The sequence below is a fragment of the Barbus barbus genome (assembly GCF_936440315.1).
Source record: "Barbus barbus genome assembly, chromosome: 5".
NCBI lineage: Eukaryota > Metazoa > Chordata > Actinopteri > Cypriniformes > Cyprinidae > Barbus > Barbus barbus.
This window is the reverse complement of record NC_136733.1, coordinates 3,755,357-3,778,266: the sequence shown is the minus strand read 5'-3', so window position 1 is coordinate 3,778,266 and position 22,910 is coordinate 3,755,357. Positions and strand designations below refer to the sequence as shown.

Below are 22,910 nucleotides of genomic sequence, written 5' to 3'. Positions count from 1 at the left end.
CCCGTCCCATCTCCGTCCAGAAGCCTTGTTGAACAAATCCATAGAAAAAGAAGCGAGTGCAGCTGCATCACTGCCTACTGAGATAGGCCCGCGTGGGCGTGGCTTAGCGATCAAAACGTTGATTCTGATTGGTCACGGCCTTAAAAATAATTATCCAGTTTTACCTCTTCACTCTGTATTTCCAACTCAGTGGCTATTTCATTTGTTCAGTATCATTATTAATGTATAAATTATTGTGCACACTGCTGCTAAAGAATCACAAGGATAACCTTGTCACATGGTACCTGTTACTTTTCTCAGCGCTGGTCGAGGTGAACCAATCACTTGTGCTTGAGATTAGCGGGAACGGCGTTGCATTTAATAATTTTTACAAAAATTGCTTAGGCGAATTTCCATGTACGTGTGATGTATGAAATTAGCGGCATTAATAGATTTAAACGATTATATTCACTAGCATGCAAATGTCTTTAATAAGACAAAAACATGCTGAGATCCGGACGCGGAGGATGCGGTCTTGAGCCGACTGTCGCCTCCTGGAGGAAAGCCGTTATTTGTCGCATAATGAACGGTTAGTAGAGCGCTTCGATCCAATACAGGAGCGATTCTGGGAATCCGGCTCGGTTCCTCAGTTTAGACACCCGTCTGGAAGGCCATGTGCTGCCATTAAATCAAACGCTCATTTAATGAATATAACCGGGTGATTTCGAAGATATAAGGATACCAAAACATCAAGGTAACAGTTTGGGAATATGTTTGTTTTTTAACGTCAGAAATGCTCCTGTTTATCTGTATCGACTCGTGACGTTTGTGTTTTCTGAATACATCGAGTTATAATAGAAATCCAGTAGACATACCGGAGAAATTCATGTCGTAAAGCTGTTTATAAGATTAGTTCGAGTAGTTTTGGTGGTAATACTGGACAAGGCCATTCCGTTTGAGGCATTTCAATTTTGCTGTTTTCTAACTGTTTTAACCAAATGAAGTTAATTAAATGAAATGTAGTCGTTTATAGTTGCTGGTTTGTTATTCTCACCACGTCCTCTATCCATTTTATACTTTTTAAATGTGTATATATATATATATATATATATATATATATATATATATTAGGAAGATATAGCTATTTCATAGTTTTGTGTGTGTTTCGTTCTTGTGCTGTTTTGGTAAATGTTTTTGTAGACCGTTTGTGTATCAGTTTATATTTTAACCCAGAATATCTTGTACTGTCCAAGTTACCCAATACACGTATTACCATTTTTTGCTTAAATAAAAACAATATAAATTGTATTTTCAAGCATTTCCATCAAATTATCACTCCTCCACTTCTAAAACTGAAACTGTACCATATATTAGATCAGATGGCAACACCTTGCTGTCGTGTGTACCATGGTACTGAATTATTGCTGTGCTCATGTATTTAAGTAGTACTCTTATAAAGTGAAAAGTGAAGTGATATACGGCCAAGTATGGTGACCCATACTCAGAATTTGTGCTCTGCATTTAACCCATCCAAAGTGCACACACACAGCAGTGAACACACACCCGGAGCACCATTTATGCTGCGGCGCCCGGGGAGCAGTCGGGGGTTCGGTGCCTTGCTCAAGGGCACCTCAGTCGTGGTATTGAGGGTGGAGAGAGCGCTGGACAATCCCTGCCGGCCCGACACTCGAACCCGCAACCTTTGGATTACGAGTCTGACTCTCTAACCATTAGGCCACGACTTCATTATATCATGGTGCATGGCAGTACTGTTGTACTTGTTTATTAGTTCATGTAAAGCGAGACTCGCTTTTGCTATATACCAGTCCCATGAGATGATTTAATAGCATTATAATGGAAGGTTATTTTCTGGGTTAACAATTACAGGTTAATTTCCACTAATGATACACCTTTTACCATTGCTTATGTTGACTGTATGAATCAGTGAGTAAGTTATTACACAACAATGTTTTACATATTTACATTTACATTTATTCATTTAGCTGACGCTTTTATCCAAAGCGACTTACAATTGCTATATATGTCAGAGGTCGCACGCCTCTGGAGCAACTAAGGGTTAAGTGTCTTGCTCAGGGACACATTGGTGTCTCACAGTGGATTCGAACCCGGGTCTCTCACACCAAAGGCATGTGTCTTATCCACTGCGCCATCACCACCCCATATGAGGTGCTTTGAACTGTTAGTAAACAGATCCCGCAGTCCGTAATTAGCAGAAGTGCAGTCTTGATCTTGTGGTCTCGGCCTCGAGACCCATATATTCTGTCATTGTTTACCCGGGAAGATTGAGATGTTAGGCAGAATGCTATCGACTGACTGCCTCATCACCATTTACTTGAATTTCTTCAAAGTGAATAGCGACTGAAAATGTCATTATGCCAAACATCTCTGAGTCCTACGTTTTTGGAGCGCCATGAAAATGAGTAAATGATAGCAGGATTTAATTTTCTGATGGACTGTCTCTGTAGTAATATGATGTCGGAGATCTCTGTGTCACAATCAGTTGAGTGGGTCTTTTTTAGTAGCCTGCACCTGTTGTTTACTGGTCACCTACTTTGTGTTTAGTGTTATTTTAGTATTATTTATATGCTATTATAGTATTTATAGTAAGTATTTTGAATGAATTTTTATATATATATATATATATATATATATATATATATATATATTTGTTGTTGTTTTTTCATTTGAATAATTTTAATACTTTAACTTAAGCTAAAAAGTTTTTAATTTTTAAAAGGTTTTCATGTGATTTTATATTTATTTCAATTAATAAAACATTTTTTAATAGTTTTAATTAACAATAACAACACTGGTCACCCTTTTTTACAGTTTGTAATTTTGTCTGTTTCAAGTCAAATGTGGTAAACCTTTTTTCAGGTTTAAGGGTCTTATGAATCAGTGAGACTCATTTAGTTGTGCAGGTCTGTGTGATATGGGAGGAAGGAAGCCATTACAGCGCTCTGTTCTGAACAGATTGTCATTGTTCTCAGCATGTGTAAATGTGCTGGGTGGGAAAGAAGGGCGTTTATGTCTGTTCATAGCTCGTATAAAAATGCATATAAAAGATGATGTCACATAAGAGTTCTGTCAGAGCCTTCATGGATTCCAGAGAAATGTTCTGAGCTTAGATTCTGCAGTTCCTGTAAAATACTGTAAAAAAAACAAACACACACAGCTGCAGCCAGCAAATTATTCTCCCTTTAGTTTTCCCACCAGTTTTAATGCAAACACACACACAATTATACTTAAATTTGTGGCTTTTTTTTTTTTTTGTAACACAACCAGTATTTATAGTTAAATACTGATTTAGTGTTTTTAGCTTATTTGAAGGCTATTTAGTGCCAGTGTTTTTTTTTTTATTTTTTATTATTAGTTATATACTATTATAACTTTAAAATATTTTGAATGAGCTTTTATTTTTGTAATTTTCTAATTTTGTGCTTTAGTTATTTTAGGTTTTATTTAAAAAATATTAATTATATATTAGTTTATTTTATGTTTTATTTCCAGTTTGTAATTTTAGTAAATTTCTGTTAGTTGCCGAGGCAACATTTCTCATTTTTATTTAGTCCCTTTTGTTTTTTTAGTCTTGTTTTATTTTATTTCAGCTTTTTCATTTGTGTTGAAATGCAGTCAGTGCTGAATGAAAAAATGACCATTTTAGGAATTTACAGAATTGTTAGATGCTGATGGTTGAAGAATATATTATTTATTGTGACGGTTTCATTTGCTGCTTCGAGTCACCTTGAGATCTTCAGTTTTTTTTTTTTGTAAAGTTATTGTCCCCATAAACATCATCAATATACTAATAGCTTTTTTTGCATCATTACTATAATTATATTATAACTACTTTTTGTAATGATAGCTTGAATGTAGTTAAACTAAAAATTGTGAGTAGCATATAGCTTGCATGTTTCACTGTATTATAATCGTCCAAACATTTGATACAATATTCCCGATTGTACACTGAACTTTCACACTTCACGGAAGACCCACCGATGCTGCCAATGCAAACACTGAATTCCAGCGCTCTGCCGAGGTTTGGGCATGCGTGGGCTGTTATATTTGGATGATTTGAGCGATATGATGAATCTATGAGAAATGCGGTAACCTTTCAGATTGTAAACATGTGCTATATCTCAGATTCCTTCCAATCGTGACTTTATGTTGGTGATGCAAGGAAATGAGCTGGCAGTGAGTCTGGATTTTGTAGGTGAAGTGGTATTGTTTTCCAGTCCTTGTTTTGGTAAAAAAAAAAAAAATTCAATATCTGTTTTCCTGTTTTTAGCCCCCGTCAGTTCCAGCCAGTGGAGTATTAAAGAGATCTGTCAGCAAGACCATTGTGAGCTCTCTAACAAAACCGCAAACAAGGTCTGCAAACACACACGTGATGGTCTCTTTTACCGTTAGGCGCATGGATCCCTGACCTGATATAAAGTCAATATTGAGAATCCTGTTCACAAAGGATATGTGTTATTTGCAAACATGATTTTTATATGGAAAACTAGTGGGTTGTCTTAATGTCTGTTCCAGAGTTTTACAGTGCAAACTATTCATTTAGAGTGTCGTGATTAAAAATACATAATCCAATATCTAGTCAACCTTATTAATTGATTGGTCTTGTTTTTTTCCATCCAAGATTTTTATGTTTTTTGAAGAAAACGTGAGTGGTTCTTGCATGTGCAAACGATGATGAGTGTTCTGGGTGGTTGCTTTCATAGTGTCCTGTAATATTCTGGTCTTTTGTTTAGTATAGTGCTGGTTTGCTTACATTTTTACTCAGAGTTTGATCAAAAGTGATTATGTTTGCTAAGACAAGAATCGCCACTAAATATGTTTATCAGTTATTCTGGCAGAAACAGTTTTTTTTTTTTTTTTTTTTTTTTTTTTTGTGAATAGCCAAAATTTGGTATTCTTCTAAAGATATTTATTTTTTCTTCTTCTTCTTTCTTGGCTTCTAAACTGCTTATTTTTCTTGCATACAGTATTTTTTCAGGCTTCAGTTTACTGGAAAAGTATAATGGCTTCAGTTTCAGTATGAGGTGGTGTGTGGGGATTCGTTTACGGGAGGGACTGTGCTTGGAGGCTTGTTTAAACTTGCATTTGGCATCGGTACCCAAGACCAGATCTGTCATATGAGCTACAGCTTTACCCTGTGCCTGTTTGTGATCCATTTTGCAAAAAAACCTTGCATTGTTGAATCTGTTAGACTGGTAGCCAGCGGGCCTTGCCACAACATTAGTGCTACAGACATATAGTTCCTCAAACATATGCTGTATTGAAACCAGTAAGTATCTTCCTAGAAACCACATAGAAATTTGCTAAAAGCCGCTCAGAAGACCTTAGACCTTGATTGCACAAATACAGTGAACAAAGCCCTGCCAACCACTGTGTCTAGCATTCTTGCAAAAATGTCAAAAAAATCTAGTTATTTAGTTTCTGTTTTCATGTGTTTTTCTTTTTACGGCCTTGATTTAGAAGTAGGAGCTGCAGCTTTGTGCTAATTTAATCTTTTATAGGAATGTGAAGTATTCTGTATTTGCGCCCTTGTGAATTCACTTTGGAATGTCCTGCGCTGATAAGATGCTTATGATGCGAACCAACATCGTGCCACATTTTCTCTGCCTCAGGCCTCTGTGTTATTTTGATAAAATCTTTTCATAATACACATATACAAAGCAGCTTCACAGATAATGAATATTTAATTACAAATAAACGTACTCTATTTTTTATTGTACTAGCATAAAATACCATGGCCAGATATTTAGGACCCTAAATGCTAAATTCTCATACTCGTGTACTTGTTTTCTACTTTTTGTTTTGCTGTGTGATTCCGCCCACTGCCTATTTACCTTATTTTGACATCCTGGGTTGCCAGTCGGTGCACAGCATATTCCTACCCAACCTCAAGCGTTTAGGCATCCATCTAAAAAGCTCTAGGACCAGATATTAAACACAGATAAATCAACTCATCAACTTAGAGTGTAAGACTCATAGCTTTTCATTGTCAATAGCAGTCGTTCCTGTTCCTATTGCGTCTCCTATTCATAACATTTCAAAAAGATAGGCTAATTATGTGCATTTGATCCAATATAGCTATAGCACAAGGTTATGAGAAGCGTTACTGTATGTGAATGCTTGGCTAAAGAGATGCCACTTTAATCTGGATTTAAACTAGAGTGTTGTGACCTTAAAAAGTGTGATTGTAGTGTGTTAAAAGATCTGGTAAATACACTGGAGCTAAACTATTTTGGGCCTTTTAAATAAGCTGTAATACTTTGTAGTTAATGCAGAACATAACCAGTGGTATCCAATGTAGAGATGATAACATTGAGGTGATATGATCATATTTTCTTGACCTAGACTAACTGTAGCTTGTTTATTGAGGATGCAGGACAGCCATAGTAGTGCATTACAATAATCCAGCCTAGAGGTCATGAATGCATGAACTAGCTGTTCTGCATTAGAAACAGATAACTTATTTCATATCTTGGCAATGTTTCTAAGATGGAACAAGGCTGTTTTTGTAACATGTAAATTAATGATTTTCAAAAACCAAGCGGTTGAATAATAAAACACCCAGGTCTTTGACTGTAGAGGAAGAAGTACCAGTACATAGAAATCAATTTGCAACTAGAAGTAGGCTAGCATAAGAGCTTATGTGTACAGGTTTTTGGTCCTGTAATATCGCTTTCTTATCCAAGTTTAATAGAAAAAATGTCATCCAATCATTTATATCCTTAACACATTCTATTAATTTAAATTATGTAGAGATTTAATTTGGTCTTGATGAAATGTATAACTAAATATTATCTGCATAACAATGCTAACTAATCCCATGTTTTTCTAATAATATTTCTAAGGGGATGCTTGTATGTTGAAAATAGCAAAGGGCCTAAGACAGCACTCCATACTTTATTGGCATTAACTTTGATAATTCTCTGTTTAAATAAAATTGTTGACGGTTAGACCCGGGAATACCAGTATAATTTTACAGTCCATCTGAGAGCATGTCATAATATAAATCTCAGTTACTGTTGTTGTTTTGTTTCTGATTTATGGTTGATTAAAAACAGTGAAGATGAAAACAAAATGCCATCGATTTTTTTCTGAAGATGGTCGAACCTTCAGAGGTACATTCATATAGTTAATTCATTCATAAATTAATTTGCATAATTCCCTCAGCGCTCTTTTAAAACCTCCCAGCTTTTCCGCCCTATTTTCACTCAAAAAGAAACTACTCTGCTGCTGTGCGCACGTAAGACTGTTACTTAAAACTGCGCTTTATGCTTCACAGTATTTAAACTGAACAAAATTATAAACGCTACACTTGTTTTTGCCCCCAATATTTGAGAGAAATAGGCCTTTTGTGTACATTGAAAAAGTCTTAGATCTTTGAGTTCAGCTCATGAAAAATGGGGGCAAAAACAAGTGTTGCGTTTATAATTTTGTTCAGTGTGTTTATCGTGAGTTGTTCAGATTGTGGTAATCGAATACGGTTTTAATGATAATTAAAATATGAAACGGTAATACTAACCGTGGGGAATTTTATCATGATTTATCGTCAAACCGGTAATCGTTACATTCCTATTCCAGAGATATTGAAATTTTAGGTATTAGCTGTATGCAAAGTGTTTCTCAGAAACTGCTTACTGCACCCATTAAGATAAAACATTATATAACATTATTTTGAATGTAATATACATTCAAAATAAAAATGGGAAAATGTGTTAATGGTCCTAAAAACAGGCTTTGTTGTCTTTTATGCAGAAATTTTCAGTTTATATTTCTTTGGGTTTTGGAGTGAAAATTTGACCCCAGCGTGTTTTGTGAGATACACGCTAAATGTTTGTTATTCAAAATGTTTAGTGGTAAAGAGACCACTTTGTTTCATCAGTATATGCAGATTCATTATCACAATTGCAAGCTGTCATTGATTTTTGTTTCTAGATTATATTTAACTCTCCTGAACACATGATTTTTACAGAATATAAAAAGGTTTGTAAATCTGATTTACATCTTTAATCTCATGTTTTTGTGATTTGTTGTAGGTGTGCGTTCTGTTCTCCTGATCAAGAGTATTCTGCTTTTTCTGTAAGCGGTTCCGGTTCGGTCAGAATGCAGGGCTGGGTGACTCTGGCTCTGTTGCTGAGCCTCGGGGTCAAACGCTCCCTCGGACAGAATGGTGAGTGTCATCAAGATTGATCAAGACGTTTTTGCGAATTCTGCTTAGTCACTCCAGGTTTAACTTGGATTATGTGACATTAATGAGACATTTCGTAACTCTGTTTTAATTTTGGCGTTGGTGTGGTTTTAACACCCACAATTAAATGTATTAATAAATTTTATTCCATACATAGTTTTTTTGTTTTTTTTAATGATTTGAAATGTTTAAAATAACGGTTTTCTATTTGAATATATTTTAAAATGGAGACCTAATTTATTTCTGTGATGCAAAGCTGAATTTTCCGCATCATTACTCATCATTCTTCAGTGTCACATGAACTTTCTTATTGTTTAAAATAAAAATTGTTTATACGTTCATAGACTTTTGATTAATTTAATGTGTCCTTGCTGAATAAAAGTAATTTCTTAAAAAAATTATCTTTCTGACCCCAAATGTTTGAATAGTATTGTATTTAGCTGTCTCTACAAACTCCTCATTATTTGCTCTGAAACCTCAATATCACTTTGCATCACTTGACCACCAACAGTCGTAGTGGATAGAATAATCACATTTTACAGCTGGTTTGATTCATTATAAGTATATTCCAGTATTTAACAAAATGAAAGGAATCCTTTAGTCATGTCTCTTCTCCCTCTTTGTAATGTTACAGGTGTGGGTGGACTTCCTGTGCCTCGTGGTTTAACCCTAAATCCTGATTTACCTGCACAGACTCTGTCTTTGACATGGCAGAGTGACTCATCACTTCTTGACCTTGAGATTTTCCACACCGAGCTCATGAATGTGGTGCTGAATGTAAGTGCTCTTACATAGCTATTAATCTGTTGTTGCAGTTAGCTGGTGTTGAAACATGCATTTGGATGTGTGCCATAAAGCACTGAACACCGCTGGGAATCCTTTCTGGAACATCCTATTGCAAAATGGTTCCACCTTCAGTTCAATAACAAGAGATTAAATGTAAATACCCTGGAACCAGTTTTTCCACTCAATGTCGTCATGTCTCGTACGAGTCACCGAATGCGATTAAAGAGCTCAGACGTACACCTGGTCAATGTTTGTTTTTCCATATTGCAAAATAATTTTTTATTGGGATTGATTTATTGCATCTCAACCCGTAAAGGAATTGTCAGGGTTAAATGCAACTCGGTCGACAGCATGTTGATTACCACAGAAAATAATGTTTTATAGTAATTGCATTACTGTTCCCTTTTAACCGAGGGACGAGTCGAAATGGCTTCCTGTGGTAATCGACAAAATGCCACAAACTCTTGATACATCAAAGATGTATTTGATGCAGAATATTCATAAGTCATCATAAAATCAATATGTATTTATTTACAATTCATAAATTCATATTATTCTAAATCTTTAATTAAAAAGAAATAACTTGCTCCGCTTTTGAACCGACTTTTCATCTAGGCTGGCAGGAAAATAATGTGAACCAATAGCCCAAATCAAGCTGTTTAGTCATAGTTTTAAGCTGTTGTTGTAGGTAATGTAGCCTTTTTAAAATATATCTCCAATAGTTCACACACTCAGTTTCCGGTGATAATAGCTAATGACTTTTTTTTTTTTTTTTTTTTTTTTTTTTTTTTTTTTAAAAGAAGCTTTAAGGGATATTTTGAGATGTTTTGAAGAGCGTATTTGACATCCTGGTCAAAAAGCCGTCTCAAAAATGTAAAGGAGCATATCGTCCACAATCTCCTGCAAACTCGCGTTCAACTCCAAAGATTGCAATAGTTGCAAAGTGCCCGTCCACTTTTTCAGTATTTTTTTAGTACTTTTTTTTTCTATAGGGATTTAAAAGTGTCTTAGTTTTAAAAGTTATAAGTCATGAACTAAACCAACCAGCGAGGTGAATCACAACATTACAAACTTTGATTTGAATCCATAAAATATTTGAAAATTGGACCAAAAGACAAAGTACAAAACTATGTGTCGACCTACACTTGTCACTAAATATTGATATGTAAGTAAATTGGGTTGCGAATGCTGACTTTAAGATGTTAGGGATCATTTGTAAAGGATCATGACGCTAACAACACCAAAGCCACGAGTTCAATTTCCAGGGTATGCATGAACTGGATAAAATCATTTGCCAAATGCATAAATGTATTTTTTAATTTGTAGGAGACGGTGGCAGTTAAAGCAGATCCTGTAACAGGACTGCATAGTTGGACCTGGCACTCACCCTTACCCTTGGAGTGCACTTCTCATTCTGTGCGCATCAGAGCACGAAACCAGCAGTCGGTCAGCCAGTGGAGCCCGCTTCAGACCATTCCAGGTACTAAAATCACTTCCGAAATGGTGCTGGTCCTGAAAACCAGCCCGCTAACAAACATAGCACTTTCTGGCCCTTGTTTTTGGAACTTATCTTAGCAAGTCTTTATCCGTCTGTTGTGACCGTAAGAAGTTATTTAAATTTATACAGTTTTATTTCTTAATTAATTAATATGGTATTTAAAACCCTTTACTTCAGACAGACCGGGAAACTAAAGTCGCTGGAGAAGCTGTGCAGTGTGACAAAAATAGGAGCTGGCCTTTAAATGCAGACACATGCGTTGATTATAATGGCTGAGAGCTAATTTCGTACCATATAGTTTTCTTTTTACATTTGGAGCTCTTGTTTTGAAAACTATGCTTGGGAAGGACATAATCTGTTTCTTTGGATGCACTAGAAAACATTTCCTCTTTAAAGAAAAATTAAAGTGCTTATTTAAACCATATGCCAAACTTATGAAATCTCATCCTTTTGTCTCTAGGGTCGGATATTCCTGAGAGGTCTGAGTCTTACATGTTTCCCCAAGATAAAGTGGTTCCTGTGGGCAGTAACATGACCTTCTGCTGCATTGTTAAGGAGAAGGAAGATTTCAAAGAAATTGTTTACAAGCGTCAGGAGTTGAGCGCCACACGACTGAGCAGAAGAACGTATGCCATCACAGTAACCAACCAGCCAGCATCAGGCAACACGGGCACCAACGTGATCTGCTCTTCCCCAACGACGACCCTCACAGGAGCTGTGGTGTTTGTAGGCTGTGAGTTTAATTCTAATATATAGAATACTATATAAAGACATTTATATCATAAATATATTTCAGATCATTTATATCATACATTATCATTATATCATACATAATTAATTTGCATACTCTACCGATCAAAAGTATAGGGTTGGTAAGACTTTTTAAAAATGTTTGCCAAGGCCGTTATTTGATCAAAAAAGTGTAATGTATTCCTGTGATGCAAAACTGAATTTTCAGCATCATTACTCCAGTCTTTAATGTCACATGATCCTGCAGAAATAATTCTAAGATGCCAATTTGGTTCTAAAAAAAAAACTATTATTAATGTTGAAAATAGTTGCTGCTTAAAATTTACAAAACATTACTTGAGTAAATTTTTCCAGGATTCTTTGATTAAAAAAGTTCAAAAGAATTTTCAAACAGCATTTATTTGAAATAGAAGCCATTTGTACCATTACATATGTCTTTGATGTCACTTTTGATTTTATATATATATATATATATATATATATATATATATATATATATATATATATATACACACACACACACATATTAAAATTAATACTTTTATTTTGCTTTTTTAATCAAAGGTGACAAAATACTAACATAATTAAAAAAAAAAAAATATATATATATATATATATATATATAATTGTATATATCATTTTTATATTGTATTTCTTTTTTTTCCCCAACTTTAGTCTAAACATTGGGTCCTGTTTGCAATTTATGAAAAAGGCTATATGAATGAAAGTGGCTGTAGTTTTTCTACTTGGTATTTATATTCATAAGCAGTTTGCTAAAGTATTATGATATATAATCTCTGTAAACTTCAATCCAGCACTGTGAAATGCACATACAACTTCAGAAAGCAGGAAAATTTGAGTGTTCATTTTTAGCATAATGACTGGCACTAGATGATTGCTGTGCAGTGTTAAAAAGCGACTTGCATGTGGCTTTGTTGTATGTAATTGCTGTAGATCCGCCGGGCGATGAGGGCTTGGTCTGCGAGACGCGGGATCTGGCATCCGCAGAATGTTCTTGGAAGAAAAGACGAGACACTCACTTGAGAATGAAGATCATGCTCACTAAATACACCCTTAATGGAAGGCAAGAAACACACTACACAAGAACCACTGACCGTACACGCTATCCCATTTGGCTCTTGGTACCGTAATGTCCTCGGTACATAAAAAGATCCCCAAACAGCAAACCACATTAAATGAGATGGAAACGGATACTTGTGTAATGCAGTGTATATTTTTACTGCTAATCCAAGAATTCCATTAATGTTCTAATTAAATTATTATACCATTTCTTCTGGTGAGATTGTCAATATCATTTTGAATGTATGTATGTTTTTATATAAAATAGAATCAATTAAGTTATTAACTATTGTGATTATGGAGAAGTTAATATTAGACATTTAATAATTATTTATTATAACAATTAATACTAATATATGTACATACAGTACCAGCTAGTCCATCAACAGATTAATTTAGATTTTTATATATATATATATATATATATATATATATATTATTTTTTTACGTTTCTTATGCTCACCAAGGCTGCATTTATTTGTTCAAAAATACAGTAATATTGTGAAATATTATCACAGTGTCAAATAACTATTTTCTATTTATATTTTGAAATGCAACTTATTCCTGTGTTGCAAAGTTGAATTTTATTTGAATCAGTACTGCACATGTCCCATGATCCTTCAGCAATCTTTCTAATATGCTTGATTTGCTGCATATTGAAAACAGTTATGCTGCTTAACTTGTGTCATATATGTAATCCAAGAATCCCATTAAAGTTTTAATATAATTATCACACAATTTCTTGTCTGAATTAATGAACATCCGAATATGATTAAATAATGAATGATTATTATAAGGCATATTTCTGTCCACAGGGACTGTTTGGAGGCTAATGAAAGGAAGACGTGGGGGTGTAGCTCGAAGGTCTGGGAGGAGAGCTGGATTCTGGTGGCTCGAAATCCTCTTGGAACAGTCCAGCTCACTGACTCGGCCCAACTCGCTGACCGCGGTACCGCATTTTCAATACATGTTCCATTTCAATGAGTATATCTACATTATAAATAGAGTCAGAGCGAGTGTCTTAATATTCTCATGATTGTGAACTCTTGTAATGGTTTTTGTCTCTCTTCCAGTACATCTGTTGGCTCCAGTGAATGTGACAGCGGTTGAAGTCAAGGCGTGGAGCGCCACACTGCAGTGGAGCTGGTCTGTGGCGGCGTATAAAAAGCTAGAGATGGTCTGCCAGCTGCAGCTCTTCGCCCATGAACTTTCCAGCACAGTAAGTTCGCTGCTCAGCTTTCAGCTCCCAGAACCCTGTTTGTTTTTGGTGTGGTCTTGGAGGGAGACTTCAATAAAGGGAGACTTCACCCAAAAAATGAAACTTGTAACATCATTTACTGACATTTACTCAAGTATAAAACCCAACAGAAAACATCTTGTATGCCAAGATCTTAAGGATTTTAAGTGATGATGACAAAACGCATGATTCTCAAGAAGTTCAATAAAAGCACCATGAAAGTTGCCTAAAGTAATAAAATAGCTTTGTAAATTTTATGAATTCACTGAAAATGTTTCCCTCTGTCCCAATTGTGCACATGCATTTGAATAATGACTTCAATTTCTGTTCTTTACATAAACCTATTTTTTGGCTGCAGAAAATGGAGCACAAATATAGAATAATTAAAACAGAGAATTTGATATAAAAAAAATAAAATATATATATATATCTAAATAAACTGAATATGAGAAGAAATAACATGTATGTGAAGTCATTTTTATTCAACTTTTTATAAATTGTTTGAAATTTAATTTGTCAAGTTAATTAGTCATGCTTTTTAATTGCTAAAAATGTATTTTAACCGTTACAATGGAGTCGAGAAAAATTTAAATGGAAAAACAAAATCCAGAAAAATTAAAACAGAATTTGAAAACAAAAAAAAAGAATTTGGAAAAAACTATTATAAAACTGATTTCATATGGCTCAACATTATTCAAGCTTGCTCTCAATATATTTTTCAAAATACATTAATCATTATTATTTTTTAGTTGCTCCTGGGAAAGTATTATTATAATTTTTTTATCTAATATCAAATTAAAAGATTTTAAGTAATTGAAATTTATTTGTTTGTAAATTAATATTATTAAATGCTTGTCTACAATTCATTTAAATATTATTGTTTTCAAAGCCATTGCTGATATGGCATTAAAATAGATAGATAGATATAGATTTGGGCACCTTTTCCTTTTATTGCAATAAATGTTTTCCCCGTTCTTTTTTGTTAGTTTTTTTGATGCACATTTCAAACTCCTCAAACCATCTTGGCAGTGATGTTTTGTAACTGCATTCAGAAATCAGTTTAACCCATCAAATTGTCATTTAATCTATTGCATGTGGGAAAACACTAATATTTGTAAATTGCTGCTGTAAGGCGATCAGCTGATATTTCTCTCTCTGTCTGTGTCTGTAGCGTAACTACAGTGGTCCTGGTTTATCTTCTGTGGAGCTGGAGGGTTTGTGGCCAGATGTGGACTACACTGTGACTTTGCGCTGCGGCTCCAAGCACAGTTTCTGGAAGTGGGGGGATGAGAGCGCCCCCTACAGGATCCACACTAAAATGGACCGTGAGTAGTTAAAATAGCTTACAGGACATTAAATAATAAAACAATTAGTCAGTCTACTTTGTCTGTTACTTCACCACATACGACAGCTCAAATTTTTAGTTTAATTAAAACTGTGGCCTTGTGATCAGTGCAAAAACTCTTTTTTATATATATATATATATATATATATATATATATATATATATATATATATATATATATATATACTTTAAGCTCATGTCATTCATAGCTTGCTTTTCAACATAATTTGCTCTTATTTTTATGTTTATTATATATTAGCTTTATGTAGATCTATAACAAAGTTTATTTTCAGGTCCTGATGCTCTTGATGTCTGGATCTGGATGGACAGCAGGAACACAGGACGTGTTTTTTGGAAAGTAAGAACAGCTTTACGTTTGCCTTCATCTAGGATATGAAATGTGACTGATGCCATAAAACTGAGTAACATGGTGCCATGTGTCTCTTTTCATTCAGCCTCTGTCTGTGAGAAAAAGTCACGGTGCATTAGTCGGCTACGAGGTTTCTCAGAGCTCAGCGGAGGAAGACGGGTGGACACCGGTTTTTCTTCCTCCTGGGAACTTCAGCTATCCCATCATCCTTAACAACAGCAGTGACATCACCGTTGCTGTGGCAGCGCGAAACCCAGCTGGTCTCTCTCAGCCTTCCACTGTGACCACACCAGCATACAGAGCAGGTACAGGCAGCCATTTCATTCTTCAGCTGCTAGGCTGTTAAATTGTTTTTTTGTGCATCATATTTGATGTTTTTATATATTATATTTTATTATATAAAGTTTAAAGATTATATAAACTTTATTATAAATATATTTAGATGCTAATATACTTCTAACCAGTTTTAATGTATTTACTATACTTACACGCACATATACAGTGTATACAATAATATTACACCCATTTATTTTTAAAAAAAGGGCTAATGTTGAAGCTAAAGTTAATGCATTGAAGTTTAAATAAATGTTTAGTGCCATTGGCATTAAAAAAAAATGAATATGGCTGTTTTGTTTGACTTTATTCTGTGTTTTCTGACTGGTCACAATAGTCACAACCTTTAGTTTACTTGAACTGTATTTCACCATTTATCAGTAGATAAATAGAAAAAATGACAAACAATAATCCAAGAAAGGCCGCCTTAATGGCTATTTTATGTATGAATGAAATATAAATAAACTAATTGAAGTTAAATAACTGTTAATTAAAATTTTTAGTTAATAAAGTTTTTTTTAGTGGAACTTTTGCACTAATTGCTATATATCACAGTTAACTGTTTTAATCCATTGATGGCTGTAATAAACAACAAGGCAGCTAATTCAGACTGGTGTTAAACTCCATGCGTTGTCTATGTGATCTCCTTTCCTGTAGATTCCCAGCTGTCTGTGCCTGAGCTGCTCGGCATAAATGGATCCTTTGTCCTCTCCTGGCAGCCTAGTGCCAATGCGAGCAGCGGGTACGCTGTGGAGTGGGTCCTGACCGGCTGCAGTGGACTGTGCCCCGTTGACTGGAAGAAAGTTCCAAAATCAGACAGCAGCTTCAGAGTGAACTCAGGTGAGTCTTTTAATGAATTATTTTAGTGAAAACAGTGATTCTTGAAGCTATTTAATGGTCAGTTCTTGTGCTTTCTTTAAATATAAAATAAATGGCAGTTGCTTTATTTTGTCATCTTACGCAATGGTATTCATTTTTAAAATGTAAGTGTCTAAACACTTTCTGGATTACTTTACACCATACATAGTGGAAACCATACTGGAATTTGCTTTTCTTCATGCTTTGTTTACACCACGTCTGCATGTTTTCTCTGTGCGCTTCATTGAGTATTATTTTCTGTTGATTTCAGACTCTCTTGTGGCAGGAGTGAGGTACACCATATCCGTGTACTCTCTCTCAACCGGCGCTCCTACACTGCTGCAGAGATGGCAGGGATACTCACAGGAAATGAGTAAGATAACCTTTGCTGTTCACTGCTCATAAGGCACTTTCTCACATACACGCACAGTAGGGCCTTTACTGTGAATTCCACAACATTTCTCTGCTTATAGGTCACTTGTCAACTGGACTTGCTGAGAAAATATTAGCAAATCATTAAACTTGTTGCAGTGGCAAATGAATGGTAGCTTTCTGTAAACGCAAACAGCCGTTGCTTATGTGAATAAAGTATTCATGCATTTACTGGAAAAGTTAATCCACCAATTTTATCGAATTATGATTTAAAACATTACAATTGTGATTTACTTATGCATCTCTCTTTTGCTGGATCTTCTGTAGTTCCTTCACAGTCGGTTAGTGATCTGTCGGCCAATCAGACTGGCTCTGATGTGCTGCTGTCTTGGAAAGCCACTGCAATGGAACACCAGAGAGGTTTCATACGAGGATACACAGTCTACCTGGCAAATGCTGCACATCTGGATCTCGTTGGTAAGCACTTACACATAACAGATATATTGCAAAAAAAAAATAATTATGTAAATCTTATCATTTGTATATTTAAATAATTGTGTGTTTGTGTTTCTAGCTAATATCTCTGATCCTGAAGTGCAGTTATACAGGGTGAAGGGTTTGTCTCTGAGCTCGTATAAGTTCGTAGTGAAATCCTACACCTCAGCTGGGGAGGATGCGGGGTCGACTGTGGCCATTAAAGTGGAGATGGACAGTAAGAAATTATGAAATTCCTTCAAATATTCTGTCATTGTTCTGTAGCTGATTTGATATCGAAGTCAACACTTGTTTATAGATTTCTTTTTTACTTTAAATAGAACAACTAGTGTCGTTTTCAGATTGCTTTGATATTGCAGATAACACATTGGATTATATAGATCGTCTAAACGTCTGCTTTTCTGTGTTCATCCAGCTGCCGACATGTTGTTTGTTGGCATTCTTGTGCCGTTGGGAATCATGTTCTGCTGTCTCATCCTCATCAGCGTCTGCTGCTACAAGAAGAGAGAGTGGTAGGACTTTATTAATGTGCTTTAATAGCATTTCCATTAAGTTAAATAATTTCCAAAACCCACTAAATCAAATCAATTCAACCTAAGTGGCTTACAGTACGAGCTACAACAACAGACTATTGTTTCTGTCTCACTGATCAACACAAGTCATTATTTTAGTAATATATATACTAATATATTGATTATTAAAATTTGAATGTTTCTATTATTATATTGGTAATATATTTTTTCCTCAGTTTTAGTTTTTTTTATTTGTCTTTCAATTTTTAGTTCAGTTTTAGTCATTTTAGTACTTCAGCTTTTTTATAATTAGGAATGTTGCCTTGGCAACTAACTGAAAATAAGTAAGATTTTATCGTTTGCTGCTACAAGAGAGACTGTTGTGCTTTAATAGCATTTCCATCGTTAAATCATTTTTAAAAATCCACTAAATCAAGTTATTTTGACCAAAATGGCTTGATAGTATGTGTGCTATAATTGTTCTCACATCAGTGATATTTTAGGTTTATTAAAGTTTGTTTTTATTTTTTATATTTTGCATTTTCAATTTCATTTTAAAGTGTTTGAGTTTTTTTTGTATTTGTCTATTTAGTTTTTATCAATTTTTATTTCAGTTTTCTTTTTAGTAATTAAAAAATTTCTGCTTTTTAAAATGAGAAATGTTGCCTTGGCAGCTAACTGAAATGAAATGTTTTTTTTCTCTACAGTACTTGTTTCACAACAGACTGTATTCTTTCAGTCTTACTGACGCACAGTGTTATTTTTAGTATCATTAATATACTAATATAGCGTTTATTCATATTTTGAATAATTACTTTCCATTTTAATTTGACTAATTTGAATGTTTTTATTAGCTTTAGTCGTAGTTTTTATTCATTTTTATTTCAGTTTTAGTTTTATTAATTTTAGTACTTCAATTTAAACTGAAAGAAAATGAGGTTGAAATAAAAAGTGAAACTGAAATTAAGCTTTTAATATTTAATTTAATGTTCATTTCAATTAAAATTAATTTTAAAACATTTTGTTTTTCAGTTTTAGTTAACAATTCACAACACTGATGCCAATCGGTTATTGATGCCTTGCCTTGATGGTTTTGTTTCATTTATCTAATTCCAGGGTAAAGAAAGCTTTCTATCCTGAAATCCCTGGACCTAAAGTACCTGGAGACTGGTCCTCCCCACAGGTAAAACCTTTCTTGAGTAGTGTTTGCTAAGACAAGAATCAATATTACTATTGCTAACAGCTTAGTGCTACGAACATAAATGATTCCTCAAATTGCTTTGCTGTTGTTGTGTTTAGGGAACTCTGGATGTGAAGCCCTCTCCTCACAGTCTGGTCCACATTGAGCAGAGTCCGAGGTGGGATTTCACTAAGGAAGGTCTGTTCCCGGTCCCAGAGGAAGAGGAGGAGTCTGAGAACGACAACGTTGAGGTCGACACTGACTCGGATGAACCGGCCCTGCTGAGATACTACAACCAGGTGGTCAGTGATGGCTCACACAGTAACCACGTCTCAGACTCCTCCGGTTCCTCGACCGCCTCGGTGGGCTCCACACAGACTGAAATCACCTACGCAGGCATCCAGAGCCCCACCTCCTCGCAGGGGGCGTGTGGTGGCGGAGGTTACAGGCCTCAAATGCAGTCCGTCGCGGGACCGGCCGAGCCCCAAATCGAATTCGAGGATGACTTCCAAGATGATGCATTGAATACAGGCTACAAATCCCAGTGTTCCTGGCAGATGGATTCTCCAGAGGCGGAAAATTTTAGCGGTTCGCTTGGCAGCCCTACGTCGGTCACATCATCCCAGTTCCTCATCCCAGAATCCTCTGAAGAGAAACCACAGCCTTCAAACACCTGGTTCCACAATTTTCTCTCTGGAAAATCTTGAGAACGCACTAGCTTTTATTTTTCACGTTCATTTGTGCCGTTCACCTTTAGGAGGACGTTTTCGGTTCGTTTTAGGGTTTATGCCCTTACTGGAAATCGCTCACATTTACGTAATCAACATCACTACTGTTTCTCAAGGACTTGTGATACTGACCAGACAGGTGAAGTACTACTGAAGAGCTAAAGGTGGTCGTATCTTCTCTCGCTCGCTTGGAACAGTATGACGTTTTACCTTAGGAACGTCGCTTCTATTCATACGATAGTGTTCGTGCCTCTTTCTTGCAGTGTTATTGGAGTGATCGCAGTAAATTTTCATTCTTACAGTATTCTATACAACATTTCACTGCTTTTTTTCAGTCCTAATTTTACACTTATTTTTAAACCGTTTTGTAGCGGTCAAATGTAGGAGGTTCAAAAAGCAGGCTAAGTTGATTGATGCAGGTTTGCATACGTTTCTCTGCCAGTAAAACATTTGCATTTGCATTTCAAAAGATCAAAACCAGTGCGTTTAAGGCTTGTTCACAAAGCTGCGCCGCTTTCAGATGATTTAAAAAAACATATATGTAGCTTCAAGCAACAACTTCTCGAGTCGCACGTTGAATAAGCTGACAGAACAAAAGGAAAATGGGAGAAATATTCATCTGATTTTTCTTAAACCGTTTCCCTGATTAAGGAAATCAGCTGTTGAAGTGTTTTCATGATCTTACATTATCAACTTAATCTGTGTAAGATGCGTGTAAACACACTGTTACTGTTAATCATGTGATGCAGCTAGCTAGTTGTGTGTATTTTTGAGTTGTGGTTGACGATCAGTCAGCATAACTTGTAGAAAATGACCTTTTCTGCTAGGGCTGCACGATTTTGGGAATAAAATCAAACTCTGATTTTTTTTTAAATCTCCAGGTTTGCTGTGCTTGTTTGTTTGGCTGCACAGTTTGGCCAAAAAACTTTAATAATATAGCAGTATGAGTAATAATATTTGTGTTTAATTTTAATTATAAGTATTATTATTACTACTGCTACTACTAAAGAAAATAACAAATATTACTATTGTAATATTTCACTGTAAAAGAAATTAAGAAAAATAATATCATATATTACAATTGTTACAGTACTAATGTTTGTCTAAATGTTTTTTTTACGTTAAACCATCAAGCTTTTCTTTTGGTGGAAAACCATTAAAGCTTCTGTTTTTCAATTTTGTTTTTTTCACACGATTAATCGTGCAGCCTTATTTTCTACAACATTTGTCCAAAAAATCTCTGCTCTTGGTCTAATAATCCAGGTTGTAGGATATAAGACTTTTTTTTTTTTTTTTTTTTTTTTTTTTTTATCTTTTTTTTTTTTGCTTTCCAAAGGTCAGTGACATTTAATGAATTTGGCATTATCTGTACAACATGTGAAACACTTTTTAGTTTTATGAATGCATCTTTGTATTTCACGACATAATACTCCCAGTAAACTCAACTATGTATCTAATCGTAGATGCATCTGTCCAGGATCATGATATGTCTTGTGTCCAGAGATAATAGTTTTAAAATGACCACAGTGCCTCGGGAGCTTAGTTTTAGTTTTTTTCCCCCCAAAGAACAGCACCTTCTTTCAGATCAGTTTCCTTGGATTATAGGCCCACATGGACCACTGGGTAAATTACTTTAACTGGCCTTACTGACATCAGAAGAAACTTCTATTCCTTTAGATTGGACTTCAATCTAGCATACAGATACAGTGCCCTCCATAAATATTGGAACAGTAAAGACAACATTTCAACACATACATGTTTTACCAAATAAAAAGAACAGCACTTTTAGAGTTCATCCTACTCATTGATGTGAGCATAAGTATTGGGACAGTCACATCAGATAGAGGGATGAAACTCTAAAATTGCTGAACTTCTTAGCTGGTACAACATCTATGTGTTGAATCACCCAATAATAAAATGTGACATTCTGTAGTTTTGTCTCATATTCATCTTTTAATCATATTTGCAAATGTCTTGACTCCACAGCCAACAGAGCAATTTTGTCTTTACTGTTCCAATACTTATGGAGAGCACTGTATATGAGAGCTATGTTACTGTGAAGGTCTTTTTTTCTGAGCACTGTGCATATCTCTAGTCCTCCAAAACGTAGTGCAGTAGTCAGAACAACAGATATGTCTCATCAGGACGACATGACGCTTGTCACTACAGTGAGAAGGAATGATGAAAGTTGACATGAAATCAAAAGCGACCCTGTTTATTTTCTTAATACACGTTGTTGGTGCTGTGATGTTTTATTCCAATTTTAATAAAGTAAACAGCTAGATTGCTAGCTATGAAACTCCCACTGTGCACCATCCAATCTATGTGTGATGGATGAAATCAAGCCCCGCCATACAATTTATTTGTTCAATATCTCATTTCACTCTGAAACATAGTGTGGAAGTAAAATGGGTCATGATGCGATTTCATGTTGACTTTGAAGAGCATCAGATAGCAGTCATTAAACCCCTAATGTGGTGTGTGATTGAAAGGGCATTAGATGAATGAGATTGTGAAGAAATATGAGACACTATTGCTTAAGCTTTAAACACTACTGTGAAAGATTTTATTTTGTTGAAATATTTAGTTGCTAATGTAGTTTCTTTTAAAGAAGCCTATAATGTTATTTTTTTATTCGCTTGTATGAATGTAAAATACACTAATGTCAATGTGTATGCAATGTTTTTGTTTTTTAACTGTTGAAGAATATGCTTTGAAAGCCTTAGATTTGGATTTTATAGACGAGAGAGGAGTATAAATGGAAAATGAGCCAATGTTATCATTACAGGAAAAAAAAGTGGGTCAAATCTCTTATATAATTTTTTGTTATTAATATATATTCTTCTGATTTTGTATTTTGATATGTGTGTGTGTGTGTATACGTACTATTATTATTACTTATAATGTCTGAGCAGGGCATTTAATTTTTCTAAATCAGATTTGAGCAACTTCTGTATCCAATTAAGATGAGCAATCAGTATGATGTCACACTACATGTATGAGGCTTTAATGTAAATGTTAACACTGATGTAAATAAGCTTTTCTCTTAAGCATGGAGATCATCAGATGGTATTATTGCACCCCAGTTAATATTATTGCCTTTGTATGCATGACAGATTCCATATTCAGCGTTCAGAGAGAGGAAGAGATGAGCTTTGAATGA

At 35.0% G+C, this 22,910-nt stretch overlaps 1 protein-coding gene across 1 annotated transcript; it reads left to right on the top strand.

The window, feature by feature from the left end:
• The first annotated feature begins 628 nt into the window (after positions 1 to 628).
• On the top strand, positions 629 to 19,736 carry LOC306870399 (leukemia inhibitory factor receptor-like). Its single transcript, XM_079417638.1, has 18 exons — positions 629 to 733; positions 8,052 to 8,185; positions 8,838 to 8,980; positions 10,316 to 10,469; positions 10,948 to 11,220; positions 12,192 to 12,321; positions 13,133 to 13,266; positions 13,391 to 13,536; positions 14,726 to 14,879; positions 15,193 to 15,257; positions 15,355 to 15,574; positions 16,260 to 16,442; positions 16,732 to 16,833; positions 17,160 to 17,309; positions 17,407 to 17,544; positions 17,743 to 17,839; positions 18,956 to 19,022; positions 19,139 to 19,736. The coding sequence occupies exons 2-18, from the start codon at positions 8,119 to 8,121 to the stop codon at positions 19,724 to 19,726; spliced, it is 2,811 nt and encodes a 936-aa protein (XP_079273764.1). The 5' UTR covers positions 629 to 733; positions 8,052 to 8,118; the 3' UTR covers positions 19,727 to 19,736.
• Positions 19,737 to 22,910: the final 3,174 nt, after the last annotated feature.